Genomic DNA, 17,343 nt, shown 5'->3' on the forward strand with positions numbered 1-17,343 from the left:
ATCTGTTAATAAACTGACTCGCCTCAGGTCCATACTGTGATAATAATAATTTCTCCTGGGGAACATGGCATACACGCTCTAAACTCTCATTGCCAACACACTCTTTCCTCCAATGCCCCAATGCAGACTGCACTATGCTATTACATCTTTGTGGGCTCTCAGGGTTTCCTCGTGAGGGGTTGGTGAGGGGCATGTTTAAAATGTGCTTTTTAGGAATGATATATTTTTATTCACCTATCTTGTGGCCACACTTTTCACATCTATGGATCATACCTAAGAAGAGCGAAACATTTGCCTTACGCGGTGTAGCTAGCAGGTAGTAAGCATGTGTAATGAATAATAAGGTGAGGATGCTTTTGGGAAACAGCCTACAAATGTAAAATTGTGTGCAAAAGGGGTGCTATTACTGTTTTCGCCTTAAGGAATGTTCAGCAGGGTTTTCTTTATACACATGCATCACAATCACCACAAACAATTGGTAGCTACGTCTCTAAATGCTGTCATACTGTACAGTAACTTTAAATGCATTCAACACTGTTGAGCTCAAAGGTTATATAGTTGAGCTAAGTGAGGTCTCACATAGTGTTAATGAAGTGCAAGTAAATGAGTGGAAGGCACACATTGCAGAATGTTTACCCCACAATAAATGATCAAAAACACTAACCCCGTATAAGCAGTGTATATCTGATCCAAAAAAAAAAAAACATTGTGTCTGTGCATGCATTTGCGAATAGGTACAAGATAGAAAGAGAAAGACAGACAGAACAAGGGCAGAGAAAGACAGAGAGACATTTCTCCCATATGTGCTTCGGATATTAGGACAGCTGGTTGCTGAATACTTGAAGGATGCTGTTTATCTAACTTGTGGGAGGCAATTACTTACACTGTGCTGCTCAAAGACAAACACACACAGAGGCAGACATTCACTTACAAATCTACACACGTGCACGCATCACATACACACTTCATGATGCAAGCAACAATGGAGAGATGCTCATACTTGCACAAACAGAAATACCCACACACGCGTATGGTACACTTCATGCAACTAGCAGACAGAGAGGAAGTCTAATTAATTCAACTCAAGCTCACTGTTGGAGGCTAAAAATGGTATTTAGTCTAAATTCAACACTTAGCACACAAGATCTCACCTCAACCTGTTTTCTAAGTAGCAGATAAAAAGATAAAATGGAGGAATATGTCTAAAAAAATATGCAGGTAAAAGAATATTGTTTCTTAGAACCAAATGGAATTTTTGAAAGACATAATTTGATCATTTTCATTTCTGTCTTAAATTACATGTCGTCGCTGTTCAAACCTCTACTGGGCCTTAGAGAAGCAAGAAATCTAGTGTCAGACTTTGTGTCTGACACTAGACTTTCATATTCTCAAGCAAACTAGACAAATCCACCTCCAAATTAACAATTTTGTTAAACATCGAAATTGATGATGATACTTGATGACACCAACAGTTTCATTTGAAAGTAATACATGGACTACATTCAGGGTCGGACTAGGACAAAAATTCAGCCCTGGCACTGTAGCCACACCAGCCCACATTACCACGCCCATGCAGCCACGGACACATGCATTCACTAATTACATGTGTGTACAGATGGTGAAATAATATAGGCAGTACCTTATGTAACAATTTTTTAAACAGTTAATGTAAGTAACTGGCAAACAATGCTTACTACTTTTTAAAGAGCACACGTTTATAACAAATTTACACATACTGCCTGTTTATGCCGTTTGTATGCTGTTACCGTCATTCTCTACAGTATCTTGTTCTTTGTTGTCACTGTCTGTCTGTTCGATTGTCCGTGTTTCTCTTTGTTGACACTGTACATATTGTCTGTCTGGTTCTCCATCTTTTCATCTGTTTTAACTCTCTAATTCTGCAATTTAAATATGTTTTTATGGCTGTGATTATACTTCAGGGTTTTTCCTTGCTCAGAATTGGCCTTTGGAACACATAAAGTTTTGAGGGTAAAAGACTTCAATTCCTGCATTCTGATACATTTTTAGGCACCAATTTATGGTAAAAACACCTATATATATGTATTTATGGCAAGGAAATCACAAAATTCTGGTGGCAGGTAACAATTCAAAATATAATTATTATAATATATATATATATATATATATATATATATATATATATATATATATAATATTATATAATATTATATTCAGTAATCCAGTAAGGGGGCTTTCACATCTGGGACATGGGCTGGATACGACAACACTTGACCCCAAGGTCCAGTTGTTTAAAATAGCATGAACAGGGCTTTATGGTCACTTTTTTTCCCCAAGGAGCACGTTTTGCTCCCAAGTTGAAAAATGTAGGATTAATTTACATAGGCTACTGCTTTTACTGCTAAATTGTACAATAACACAATCATGTTATGGATAGAAAACGTTGTGAAGTGTAATGTTTTCTACATTCTACTGATCAAAAATTATCAGTGACGTTGAATATAGCCTACAGTGTAATGGACCAGCACAGTTCATGCATACATGTGAACCGCGGATTAATTGCAGAGTTTAAAGGTGCTCTAAGCAATGTTGGGCGATGTCACTTCTTGTTGACGTTCAAAGTATTTTCAAACAAAACGGAGGCTAGCTCGCCCCTCCCTCCTCCTCATCCCGTCCCTTAAACTTAAACACACATTGTTAATGATTTTTGCAAGTTTACATTTTTCATGAAGAGAATGTTTCATTCACAGCTAGATCCTAAACAGCATTTCTTATTCTGTATTTGGTTCTTCATTCTTCAGTTATCTGTATTAAAATATGATAATTATTTGATATATATATATATATATATGTGTTTTGTGGTGCAGGTTGGCACAGTTTGTTTTTGTTGGCGTTTGTGGAGCCTGGGCTGTCTACAGAGACCGCGTTTTTTTACAGTGTGTTCAGGGGACAGGCAGCTCGCGGATAGTGAGATGTTTGCTGTATGTGACAAAACATGTTGTAGCCTAAAAAAACGTGTGACATCACTTAGAGCACCTTTAACCTACATAGTGTAAAACTAAACACTATGTGAATGGGGCAGAGCAGAACGACGGAGCAGAACGACGCTGCTTGTTCTGAGTTGTCATGTGTACTCCTATAGGCCTACACTTCGCATCAGACGTTAAAACCAACTGTACCAAAACACCGAATTAGACAACTATTTAACGATTTAACAAGACGTTTTTAACCGGTAATGAAACTGTCTCAATTTAATGCTGATGCCGGTCCCCCAGAGCAGCATAATCACAGGGAGGGTCCGGTAAAGCCTGAACCCTGCAAACGGAGATTCTGTTTGAAGGTGATGTGCTTGATTTTGACTGAACCTCCCAATTTGAGTAACCTCTGGATGGTTCAGTCGGCCCATCTCGGGACCAGGCCGGCCGTTGCCGACTGGCCAAATGCTTAATATTTATTATTATTAATATTATTATTATAACCATAGTGAAATCGTGCAAGCGATAAAAAACTGTCCTATGCACTGTCGGCCTGTAAAAACAATTTATTTGTATATATAAAAAAAAAAATCTGACCGGCCCACATTTAAAAAAAGGTCCGGCCCCTCTGGCATTTGCCAGAATTGCCAGATGGCCAATCTGCCCTTGACTACGTTACACTAATGGCGCTTTTCCATTACATGGTACCAGCTCGACTCGCCTCGACTCTACTCGCCTTTTTTGGTTTTCCATTACGAAAAAAAGTACCTGGTACCTGCTAACAGGTACTTTTTTTAGTACCTCCTCAGTCGAGGTTCCAAGCGAGCTGAGGCGAGCCGAAAAGGTGACGTGAAAGCGACAGAGGGGGGTGTCCTGAACAAACCCGCTATTTTTAAACAGTTTAGCCAGCTGTTTTTTTTGCTGCCTCCAGCTTAATTTGAAACTAAATGTGTCTTCTGGCAACACACACCTTCGACGTTCTGTGTGTATGTCGCGTTAGGTCACAGTAGTTTACTGTGGCGCCGCTTGTTTACAGTTCTGCGGAGGCTCCGGCAGAGCTTTTGCCGTAGCCTAACTACATACACACATGGCCGGCTCCACGCACACACCAGCGCACAAGTATAAACATCAGGCCACTTTTACATAGGCTATATCAGGCTACGGCGAAAGCTCTGCGTGGAGCCACAGAACTGTAAAACAAACTCAAGTGGCCTGATGTTTATACTTGTGCGCTGGTGTGTGCATCGATACGGCATAACGACCAGCCATGCTGAGGCGGTACTAAAATCTGCAATGGAAAACGTACGCACAGTGTGTCGAGTCGAGTCGAGTCGAGGCGAGCAGGTACCATGTAATGGAAAAACGCCATAAGGGTAAATTGCACAGAATTTTTCATGATCTCTCGCCTTTATGCAATAGTAAGTAAGTAAAGTTTATTTATATAGCACCTTTCACAGAGAAAAATTGCAAAGTGCTTCACAATAAAATGTAATATAATATGACAAATTAAAATACAACATTTAAATACAAATAGAAAACAAAACAAACAACCATAAAAACCCTTGACTAACTAAAAGCCTGCTTGAATAGCAGAGTCTTCAATTGCTTTTTAAAAGATTTGACAGGGAGGCAAGTCATTCCACAGCCTAGGAGCTACTGCTTGGAATGATCGATCCCCTCTAGTTTTAAACTGAGTGCGGGGAACCACTAATAGCCTCTGACCTAATCACCTCAGACTACGTGGGAGTATGAAGCTGTATCAAGTCAGAGATGTAGGGAGGAACTTGACCGTGCAGGTTGCTGAGGGTACTCTTGCCCACCATTTCTGGACGTGTCCAAAACTCCATACTTTTTGGTCTCTCCTATTCCAATGGTATTCAAATTATATTCATTTAATGTAATTTAACCCATGACCCTGAAACTGCTTTACTTAGCAGTCCCTCCAGGATTTCGTGGCTTTCTTTTTAGATTGTTGTGGCCCAAAATGCCTGATTTTGCGGGAGCTTTTGTAAAAAATTGCGATAAAAGTTGCGATGTCTTTTGTATGTTTGTTGCAATTAAGTTGCAGGAGACAGGGAAAGTTGAAAAAAAAGTTGCGATTTTTTTTTGTATAGTTCTTTAAAAATAAAAAGGAAACTTGTTTCGGGGAGAATAAAACTACTCTGGGCTGAGTTTTCCTAGTAACCTTATCAAAAAAATAATTTATTGAATGAATCAAACATGAACATATCTGTCAGTGGCTTGTTGATCTTTACATTGTTGGCTCTAGAACCGGCACTCGCTCCGAAGTTAATCACGTCACTCTCTCACTCGCTCTACAACACATTCCCTACAAACACATGCCGGCCCTGCTATTAGATTGACGCACACAACAACACAAGTATAAACTTCAGGCCACATACGTAGGCTACAGCAAAAGCTCTGCGTAGAGCCTCTGCAGAACCATAAATCACGCTTTAGTGTACAGCATGATATTTGCCAAGAGATGCATTTTGCATGTTAAAGTGCCCATATTAAAGTGCCCATATTATGAAAAAATCACTTTTTCTGGGATTTGGGGTGTTATGTTGTGTCTCTGGTGCTTCCACACACATACAAACTTTGAAAAAACACCATCCATGCTGTTTAGAGTGAGATACAGTTTCTGATTGTGTCCTGTCTTCAGTCTCTGGGTGAGCTGTTCAAAATCGGCACGGCTTGTGACTTCACAAGCCGAAACAAGCAGGCTAACGCTAATGCTAACGCTAGCATACTAACGCTAGCATGCTAACGCTAGCACGCTACCTCGTTCTCAATAGCAAAGCACTGCTACAACACACACAAGTTCACCATAATCTACAAAAGAACTACTTACATGTGCGCCCTCATTTAGAAGTCTCCCAGCTAATCCTGCCTTGTAACTGACCGAAGTTGTAGAAACAGCCTTTCTTTTAATGTCTATGGAGCTAGCTAGCTAGCTGACATGATCTACATCTGAGCTACTGCACATGTGCAATCAAAGATAGTACAGAAGAAGAAGAAGAAGAAGAAGAAGAAGAAGAAGAAGAAGAAGAAGAAGAAGAAAAGAGGTCTCACTCTGTAGCTAAAACAGAGACCAGCTGAAAAGAGGAGCTGCAGCAGTGAGAGAGAGCACTGCAGTACAACAAAAATATGGTGTTTTTTGAAAATTAAACCATGTAAACCTATTCTGGTACAACCTTAAAATACAATTATGAACCTGAAAATGAGCATAATATGGCTGCTTTAAAGACTGATATATGAACTGTCTGGCAATCCTTCAGAATAGGGAACCCCGGTGTTACAGCACATGAAATAAGTCTCTCTTCTTTGTATGAAGCACCTTACTATTATTATCAATGTATATGTGTGTGTGTGTGTGTGTGTGTGTGTGTGTGTGTATATGCATGTATTTTATTTGTATGCCTTGTTTTAATATGTATGCAAAACCACTATGAATAAAATGTTTGGGAAAAAATACCAGAGCTGGAAATGCACTTAGCACCTGTTGCTTGGTAACAGACAGATGCATATGCATTTTAGTCTTAACAATAGCAACTTTTGTAGTAGTCAAAAACATAATGCATTGTGCAGTGCTTCATTTTTAAAATCTTCTGGCTCTTGGCCTTGTTCAAAACACATATAGTATGTGTAGCTATTGTTGGAGAGACATGAGAAGAGAAGCATACCTTCAGACAATGGGTTTAACAGAAAGCTTTTGCAGTTCTATGACATGTGATCAGCATCATTACGTGTATGGGTGAGCTATACATATGTGTGTGTGTGTGTGTGTGTTTGTGTCGGTGTAGCTGGTCCAGGTATCCTCCACTGCCCATAGCGGTGTTAATATTCTGCACACACTGGGTGCGGCCAAACCCCATTAATCATGTTTGTGAATGTCTAATCTCAACGTTACTTGCTCTGGTTTCATTTTCATGGCTGTCGGCAAGATTTATAATGGCGTTTGGTGAAGGTGTATGTGGTGTGTGTGAGATGTAATACATTGTTACGGAAGCATGCTCTTAAATGTGTCACCTTGTTGAGGAGAAGAATGTCCTGAACGTGCAGTTAATGCTCCCAGCGGGGGAACCAGCATGTTGATACACACATCTGTTCCTTTGAACAGGTTTTTGTGTTCCTGTGTGTTACCTTTGTACCTGCAATTGTGTGTTGACTTTGAGCAAGTGTGTACAATGTGTGTGAATGTGTTTGTATCTGCGATTGTGGGTTTGTATGGGGTCACAAGTGTACAAAAAGCTGTGTGTCCCTGTTTGTTACCATGGTGATAGTAAGTGGCCATTCAAGAGATGTCCATCCGGAAGATGAGATCAGATTACATCAATAAAGGGGAAGACTAGAAACAAGCACTGGAGTGAGCAGGGGAATGAGTGAGGGGATGAGAGAGGGGATGCAAGAGGGTGGGGGGATGGTCACAAGTGACCTGTTAATGGAGTGTACCAAAGGGATCACACACACAGAACACACAAAACACTCACACACACACACACACACACACACACACACACACACACACACACACACACACAACACACACACACACACACACACACACACACACACACACACACACAGTGCTAGTTTTTTTGTTCCAGTGGCAGTCAGTGAGTGAGGAAGGACAAACAGATCTCATTGCATGAAAAGAGTCTGCTTGGAGAGCTGGATGTGGATGACCCTGCTAAATGGCGGACAGCAGAGCTGTTTGTCTAGACGAAGGCTGTCTAGAGACATTGATCTCAAACAGCAGACCAATAGACTGACAATCACAGAGTAAAGACTGGGAGTTTTTCCAAACAGTTCTTCATATTGGAGGAGGAACTGGTTGGATAAAACCCATGCTCATGGGGACTGTAGCATTTGATTCAGTCATTGAAACAAAGCACCCATTTAGGGCCCATCTACTGTTGCTCATTGGGGTTATATGTGCATCTATAGTGCTAGTCTAAGTGAAAATGAAGGATGAAAATGTGGAACCATAAAAAGTCTTCCTTCCCCTTACACATCTCAATCTCACAGATTCCTTTTTTTTAATTGGTTCACACTGTAGATCTAAATTGTAAACTTGTAAATAAATCGTGGACGTCACTACATAGAACACAAGCCTGCAACATTCACATAATTTATTTGTGGTAGCAAAATGGTAAAGAATGTTGCCTCCTTATTGATTTACACTTTTAACCACCTTGTCATCCTTCTTTCAAAAATAAAAATTATTTATATACATTTTACCTTCATGTTCATCATCATCATTAATGTCATTGGCACAATCCTCTTCGTCTTCATTATACCGGATGTCAGCTATAAAGCATCACATGAATTAATACATAACCATTAAAAAGATAGCGTCATATTTTCATTATAGTGTAAATACTTAATTACTGTAAAATGATACAAGTAAACAAATTCATAAAAACACAATGCTCAAACCTAAACATACGTACTGGCTTTCTACACTGAATGCATTAACAGTAAATGACTAGAATCACATTCAATTTGTTCGCAAATTATCAATTTTTTAAGCCATTATGGCAGAGTCAATTTGGGAGTCAACTTAATTTAAAAGTAGTTACTAAGTAGTTAATAGCTTTATATCATAGTGGCTATGGTAACTAGTGTGATATTCTGAAAAAGATGTAGTTTTGTGAATAATTTTAACCATTATAAGAAAAGTATATAAAAATGAGGCTCATTGTCACCGCTGAGCTAAATGCTGCTCAGAAATCTAATGAGCCTGATATGCAGTGGTAGGGTTTACTGTACGATCCAACTCCATATGGGATTAAAATAACTAAGGGTTCAAACAGAAAATGATGATAAAATTATTATTGATGGTGGCTACAATCAGAATGACAGTATTTTCAGAATAGGTGTGAATAGGTGCGCAAATCCAACATACTGATATGAATAAACTAGGCGACAGTAAGGGGATCAGTTGGATTGCAAGAATTTGGCTGAACTTAAATTTACAGTGCACATCGACACAATCTCAAATGCCTAGAAGCTCAAATCGGATTTGCTGACCGAGAGGTGCTTAGAATTTGTTTTGTGCTCTCTGAAATCAATTGTCATCAATATACCTCCATACTGCTACAGCATGGATTACATACGGAATATTTCTGCTAACATTTATAGGGAATCTTAACATTAAATAACTAACAGGAGTTTTTAAATTTTAGTCGGCTATTGGTCATTGCAAGAAATCAATCATGTTGTGTAAAAAGCAATAAATAATTGAGGAAGACTCTAGAGCTGGGCGATATGGAAAAATTAAAATATCTCGACGTTTTTGACCAAATACCTCGATATCAATATTGCAGCGATATTGTAGGGTTAGCAACTGGTGCTTTCACAAAATATTTACAGAATGAGATTTTTGATGAATAATCATCAGTAATGTGGATATAATGACTAAGTGGGTAAAGACAAATAATAGAACAGCTAGAACAGTGTGGTAGTTAAAGTAAAGACAGTAAAGTTCGCTTTACTGTAATGTAGCCTTTAAAACCAGGAAAAGATAACACTTGTGTCATATTACGATATCTGGCCTCATATATCGATATCGATATAATATCAATATAAAATGGATATATTGCCCAGCCTTGGAAGACCCTTCAGTTTACCTAAAATGGGGTTTGGAATTTGAAAGCAGTCAGCTGCTAAATGAAGCTGGTTTAACGGCTTGCTTTCATTACATTTTAAAAATTGTTTTCTACTCAAATTGTGATAAATATCTTGCAGTAAGCAAAAACCAACTAATAATTACAATAAATTTTGTGTTAAAATAAATGCCCGAGTTATGTTGTTAAGTGACTTGATGATACAGTGTAGAACCAGTAAGGTCAGCTGTGGGGTTTAAATAAAACCAAGTGCTATGGAACATTTTGCTATAATGCTCTACTGTATTTACCATTGGAGTCCAGATAGTCCTCCGTCACTAAAAAGAAGTAGACAAGAAATCATCATATTGTGAAATTCTTATGCTTCAAGAATCTTATATTAAAAAAAGGATTTGCTATAAACACACTTGACCGGGAATGTGCTACAGTCTACTGCTGAGAACTAAAGTATGTCTCCCATTAGAACAAAATCAATCGTCTTCATTAAACTACACACTGTGGCTTTTCCTGTACGACAAACAATATTCCTTGCCTCAACAGGCCACCAATCAGTCCTACTAACAGGTGAGCTAATACACATTTAAGCTAAAGCTTAAATGCTTAAACAAATTTAAGCATGGATGCTAACACACACACACCCACACCCACACACACACAGTGTGTTTCACTATCTTTGTGGGGACCCATCATTGACATAATGCATTCCCTAGCCGCTTACCCTAACCTTAACCATCACAACTAAATGCCTAACCTTAACCCTTACCCTGACCCTAACCATAACCTAATTCTAACCCTAATCCTAAAACCAAGTCTTAACCCTCAAACAGCCCTTTAAAGTTGCGGGGTCCAGCATTTTGGCCCCACAAAGCTGTCCGGACCCCATAAGTATACTGTATTCCCGGTTTTTGGACCCCACGAATATAGTTAAACAAGAACACACACACACACACACACACACACACACACACACACACACACACACACACACACACACACACACACACACACACACACACACACACACAAATACAAACAGACAAATCATTTTGTGAGATTTACCCAGTCTGATCTCATCATAAATATGCTCCTCTGGTATAGCTGGTGATTCACAAGGGTGTGAGGACATTAACAGGAAGACAGAGATGAGTGTATGAGTGACTGTGTGTGTGTGTGTGTGTGTGTGTGTGTGTGTGTGTGTGTGTGTGTGTGTGTGTGTGTGTGTGTGTGTGTGTGTGTGTGTGTATGTGTGTGTTTGGGGGTTGGGGGGGTAATGAGGCTAATTATCTAACTATAACTGAATCATCAACATTTGTAGTATGAAGCAGTATCACAGTTTACTTCAGGGTAAAAACAATTCTGTTGATATTTACTTCACATACATGCACACTGACACACAAATACATGTAAAATAGTTGTGGCTTGAAGCTAATCGAAATCCCTTAATGTTTAGATATTTTTGATTTGTTTGTCACCTTAATCAGGAGAATAAGAAAGTAAAAGATAAATAAATCCTCCTATCGTTTCCCCTCTCTTTCACTTGCCTTACCTCCTCTTGTCCTCCATTGCAAATGAGCCCTATTACTATTAGCAACTCATCTATTTATGAATGCAGATTAGATGAAATGCATTATGTATCAAATCAAGGGTCATCCATCCCTAAAGGAAGTGGCTTCTCAGGCCTTGCCTCTGAGCACCAGGAGGGCTGGTCATTCCCTGCTAGTAGGGCTGCAACTAACGATTATTTTCATTATCGATTAATCTGCCAATTATTTTCTCGATTTATAGATTAATCATTTGGTCTATAAAATGACAGAAAATGTCCATCCCAGTTTCTCAAAGTCCAAGGTGATATCTTTACATGTCTTGTTCTGTTAGTCTTAACCCCGAAGATGTTCAGTTTAATATGAGACAAACAGAGAAAAGCAGGAAATCTCCATATTTAAGGGGCTGAAAACAGCATTTTATGCCATTTCTGCATGAAAAATTACTATGTGAAAACGATTATATAAACGAACTACGATTATAAAAATAGTTGGCGATTATTTTTCTGGCGAGCGATTACTCGATTAGGCGACTATTTGTTGCAGTTCTACCTGCTAGGACTACTGTACTGTTCAACAACCAGTTGACATCAATGACATATTTCTCAGTTTATATCCCAGGATAACAGAAGCATAGTGAATGCAACACAGTAATGGTTATGATGGTCAGTGTTGCATAACAGAGCCAGATGGTTTACTTGGCTGGGCCATGGTGCTGGCAGCCATGCAATTGTAAGCTTGTTTCCTGCATGGCCAACATGAAAGAACGGCAAAACACTGTGTGTTCACATTAGTGGCAGGGTTATGGATTCAGCTGCACCGTCAGAAAAGCCAGTGACGGCAGATCCATTCGGTAGATGGAGGCATACTGGCTGCTGTTGAATTAGCAAATTTTTTGATAACATTTGTGTCAACATCAGTATGCATCGACAATGCTTTATCATTTAGTTTTGTTCAGCAAAAACATGAGTCTGATTTGTTGAATCTAAATTGTTTATCATCTGTATTAGTAATTCCTGCGTAAATGACAGTTGAGTTTCCATGAAAAAGACACAATACTATAAAGATGAGGCATCAAAGCATACAGGAGGAGGTCCACTGGTAAATGTTTTTAAGGTCAGAGAAGCTGGAACACAGAAACATCTAGGATGGGGTGGGAATACTTCTGTATGTATCCAGGCAGCGAGAAGGGGTCTTAGAAGAGGTTTAGACAACTGTTTGAGTGTTGTTGAATGTTTCTGAGAAAGAGGGAGAAGGAGATAAGAGTGGTTGTGTGTGTGTGTGTGTGTGTGTGTGTGTGTGTGTGTGTGTGTGTGTGTGTGTGTGTGTGTTTGCAACAACCAAATTGACCCTTAATCTGTACTTCCTGTGCCTCTGTAGATCTGAAAGGAACATGAGAGGTCTCAGCATGAGTGCAGCCGCTCTTTCTCTCCGGCCTTTCTGAGGACATGAGGGAACTGTTTTCATTAGGCTAATGCGGGTTTGATCCATGGTGATGTATGTGAAGTGGCAGCATGTAGGGTGTGGGGTCAATGTGGAGTTGGGGTCTGTGGACAGGTGATAAGAAAGGGAGGGAGAGGGAGAAGGAGAAAAGCAGTTACAGTATACGTTCAGGGGAATGCACTCTCAGAGAGGAAGAAGGACACAGTGTGTGTGTGTATGCATACCAACAACCAACAGCACACGGGACCTGTTTGAATTTGCATGTCCTCTCCTTGAAGTAATCACAGATTCATATAGTGAATTGTACACATATCTCAAGTGGATTCAAACAGGGCCATGAACTAATTGCCACACTGTGTGTGTAGGGTTGACACACTGAAGTGTATGGGAGGGATACAGGGTGAGAAGAATATTATGGAGTTTACCTTCCATGTCATTACAGTCATAGTCTTGAGTGAAGCATGGATGGAGACAAAAGCACACACACACACAAACACATAAAAGCGAAGCCACAGCACCTTTGTGTAAAGCAGAAAAAAAGCACATTTACAAAGTGGATGAAATGATAATTCACAATGTCAAGCTCAAACGACACTGAAATGACTTCCAGGTTGAGTGATTACATAACTGCTTTGCAGCCAAAAACATAGTAAAGTAATGGTGTGCTTTGTATCTGAGAAGTATGAGAGCATAGGAATGTCTGCTGTTTTAATCTGCAACAAAACCAGCTCTGACAGTCATGAGAGCCACACGTTACAGGAGATCCTAAACATAACTAGCGGCGATGAAATACAGAATATTAACAGCAGTAGTAGTTGAAGTGTTAGGTTAAGTGAGGGAATAAAAGATGTAGAAAAATAATAGCAGATAACCTACCTTTGACTCTCTCTCCACGGTTAAGTTGGATCTCTCCCTCCCCCTGTGGCGTGTAGGGCTTGACCACAATGAAGGTACGTCCCGGGACAGCACTATAGAGTTTTCGCTTGGGCCCGCGGGGGCCCGTCAGCGCTGGAGGCGTGTGATGAGGGGGGCTTGGGTCTCGCTGCACTGAGCCAGGGCTGTAAACAAACACATATGTTACTGTGGTGATTCCAGGGAGCTGGTAACTGAAACCTGTGGTCACCGACATGTTCGTCAGCGGGACAGCAACCTGGTGACACCCCCTGGTTGTAATGCTGGCCACGGAGGGATTCATAAACAAGTCCAAGTGGCTGCCGATCAACAGTCAACAGTCAGTGTTCCATGGGAGAGTCATGAGAGGAGAGTACACTCCTCCCAACCACTCTCTCCCCCTCCTCCTCTTCTTATTCCCACTCTTCCTTCTTTAATAGCACAGACAATATCCTTCTTGCTCCCTTTTACCCTCTCCTTTTATCTCTCCCCTCTGCCCCGCATCCTAACCGAGGTAGAAGCAGAAATGTTTAACGATAAGACGGACTGCACTGTTTCCTTCTCTGTGTGGGTCTGTCAGATCCGTCTGGAAGCCCCCCTTAGTCAAACACATCCTGAGTTGGGGCTCCAGAAGAAGCCACCTCCAGAGAGGGAGAGAGATCCCTGTGTGTCCCTAGTTCCAGCTGCTCCAGGCTGTGTTGCAGATCCTGCCAAGTCCTAGGGTCTTGGTTCTCCTGCTGTGGAGGACAGAGGCTGGGTCTGCTCCCCGACTCCCGCTCCTTCTCCCGGGAGTCCTGCCGCGTCTGCCTCTCCTCTCCCCTCCACCCCTTACACACACACCGCTCACACACACACTCACACACACTCTGGCAATGCTGCCGCTGCTGCTGCCGCTGCTGCGCTCCGTGGCTCCCCTCCCCTTTGACGGCTCGCTCACACTCACACACCACAAGCCCTCGATGTGCATTCTAGCCGTGCGCACAGGCACATACACAGAGAGCCCCCTCCACTTCTGCTAACATTGCACCTCCGCTAGCATGGCATACGCCACAACCAGCATGTTGCTAACACATTGCTGACACTCACATACACACACTAGACCCAGAACACGATTGATCTCATCCAGCCTGTCTGTCTGCAAGCGTGCATGCACCATGACTCCCTGAGGCAGCTGTGAGAGTATCTGTGTGTGTGTGTGTGTGTGTGTGTGTGTGTATGTGTGTGTGCTTGTGTGCAGTGGGGCGGGGGGCAAAAAGCACCAGCCCATTTGGTTTAATTGTCGCTCCTCCCTCTTTCCCTTTGCCTTGAATCCCCTCCTTTTCTCTATCATTCTTTCGCTTCCATTTCACCCTCTTAACATTTCTTCGCATTGCATCTTCACTCTCTCTCTTTCCTTCTCTCTTTCTCTCTCTCTCTCTCTCTCTCTCTCTCGTGGTGAATTCTAATACAGCAGCAGCAGAGCTCCGCCTAGTCTTCATTCATCACTTCTTTGCCACCACTGTGTAAGTTGTATTCAGCATCATTCTGCTGCTCGTGTTGTCAAAGTCTCAAGCCTTTGGCATAGATTCAAAACACACGTAATACATATATATCAATCAATTATACATATATTTAATAAAATGAGATGTCTACCTGATCTGGATTCTGCTTGAGAGTGTGCTTGTGTATATAACAACTTGATTAAAAACTGGGACTTTGATGCTATTCTCTGCAACATTTCCTTGAAAGACTAGAAATCTCTTAAACGCTTCATATCTGTCTATCCACCTTCAACCTCTTTCAGTCTCTTGCTATTCATCCGCCGGCACTTTGTATCAGTCACTTTATAGCCATCATTCTTTCATTCACCTGATTCAAACCTCATGTGCCCTTTACCCTTTTTCCTACCGTTTTCTGTTTATCCCTTTCCTCATTTCAAGCCCTGTTTGTCTCTTTCTTTCCCAAACTCTCCATTGCTTTTCTTGCTCTCCCCATCTCACACAGCCTCTCTTTCTTTGTCCCCCTCTCTATCGAAACAACGGCTTGCTGACGGCTTTCCAATTACTGCAGGGACCGAGGGGCCGGGATGGCTGCCGAATGTTAATGTCTAAGCAGCATCAGGCAGCAGCACACACAGAGCAGAGGAGGGAGGGCTGGAGAAGCAGTGAAATGAGGCTATGTCAAAGTGACACAGAGGGCCGAAAAAGTAGATCCCATAAAGAATATCTATTTCAATCACTCAAATCTGCCTCCTCCACTCACACACCTCTGCCACACCATACACCTAGTGTGAGGTTACTGTATGTATACAGCTTGACCTCATTTCACCCTGCAGTTAAGTTGATGATGGTTGGGTTGACACATGCTATCTATGTGTCAGACAGAAGGGAGGTGGTGGAGATGATTCCTGCTCTCTTTATGTCTTTAATGACACTTTTGTGTTTCACAGGATGAGGCTTACATTGGCAACTACACTAAAATTTTAGAAGATAAAAAATACTGAATGACATTTGACAAAAACATCCATAACTGTAAAATGTGATATGACTAAATGTATATTTATTTAGTATATTTATCAATTTGATCACATTTCTACTATCTCATTTTCTGCTCTCTTTACATTTGCAATGTAAGATTTGACCATTTCTCATTTGAAAGCATTTCCGTAGGATGTTCTGTAACTCTATATAGTCTAAGTTCCATTAAGTTCCCTGCAAGCATTAGTATCATGGTCCACCCACAAGATGGTAATATCTTAGATATCACTTCTACATTATTACATATCCTCTGGCTGTAATACAGTTTAACAGCCCACTGGGTGGGTCTACCAGAAAGATATGTACAGTCACTTTGAAATAGGACCAAATGAGAGCAAAGAGCCGACGCTTCTTTGTTGTTATAGCAACCAGGAAGCTTTTAAAAAAAGTTCAAGGATTTCGGATTTATTTCTTATCTGCACTCAAGAGGGGCATGCTTAATACTGTTCTTGCCTTTCTCCAAAATGTTTGTCTTGATATTTTTGCAAAGGTTTCATGCATATTTTCATATATAATGAAATAGTATTCTACCTAGATCTATATATAAATTGTAGTTCGACATGATGTCTATTTATTTTTTCGGTAAGCAAATATTGGGTTTGGCATCAGTTATATGATTGTAACATGCCACTCGCTCGATGAATTTTGCAAGATGACATGATTCACCGTTTTCATTTGCAAACTTGTGCTACATTTGCAACAGCTTTTTTATCTTGCTTCCTATGTTGTATCTTTTTTTCTCATTTCTTCTCTTTCACTGTGCCTCATTATAAGTAGCTTTTACAAGATTCAGATGTAGGATCCATTACATGCACACACACAAGTACACACACAAAGTTCTAATGCAGTCTATTACAAAAGCTCCATCGTTTCCTAGGACACAGGCCCTGCCTCCGTAACGATGGCAACTGTCAATAAAAGGAAAAAAAGAATAGCTAACAAATGCACTGATAAGTCAATAATAGGCACTTGAATCTCTATAAACAGTACATTTGTCATAAATCATTTGCCTTGATACATGGATTTCTCTCTATATTCTCATCTCACACATTGAAGTAGAAAAACAGTGCACTACAGCTCCTGAATGAGGTAGTTGTAACTCAGATCATAGTGATTTGTTGTTTGGTTTCACCAAACGTCATTTGGTTTTCATAGCATGACTCAGAACGGAAAGAACTGATATTCAAACAAAGTTCAGTTTTCGTAAATATATATCTTTACTTTAAGTTGTGAGTTGCACAACGCAACCACAAACAAATAATGTGGAATGCAGTTAAAAAAAAGTTGTAAAATAGAGAGCAAACACTTGCATCTCATTTATGCAGTGCCTTTCACCTGTTCATCTGTGTTTTCGAGATTAGACCAA

The 17,343-nt window shown here is 40.5% G+C and overlaps 1 protein-coding gene across 1 annotated transcript in view; it reads right to left on the reverse strand.

The window, feature by feature from the left end:
- Positions 1 to 17,343, reverse strand: part of shank3a (SH3 and multiple ankyrin repeat domains 3a) — a 204,606-nt gene that overhangs the window by 50,093 nt on the left and 137,170 nt on the right. Inside the window, 1 exon segment of the mRNA XM_036003218.1 lies at positions 13,447 to 13,628. Within this exon segment, the coding sequence (XP_035859111.1) occupies positions 13,447 to 13,628 (182 nt within the window).

Source organism: Sander lucioperca, chromosome 7 (genome assembly GCF_008315115.2).
Source record: "Sander lucioperca isolate FBNREF2018 chromosome 7, SLUC_FBN_1.2, whole genome shotgun sequence".
NCBI classification, from domain to species: domain Eukaryota; kingdom Metazoa; phylum Chordata; class Actinopteri; order Perciformes; family Percidae; genus Sander; species Sander lucioperca.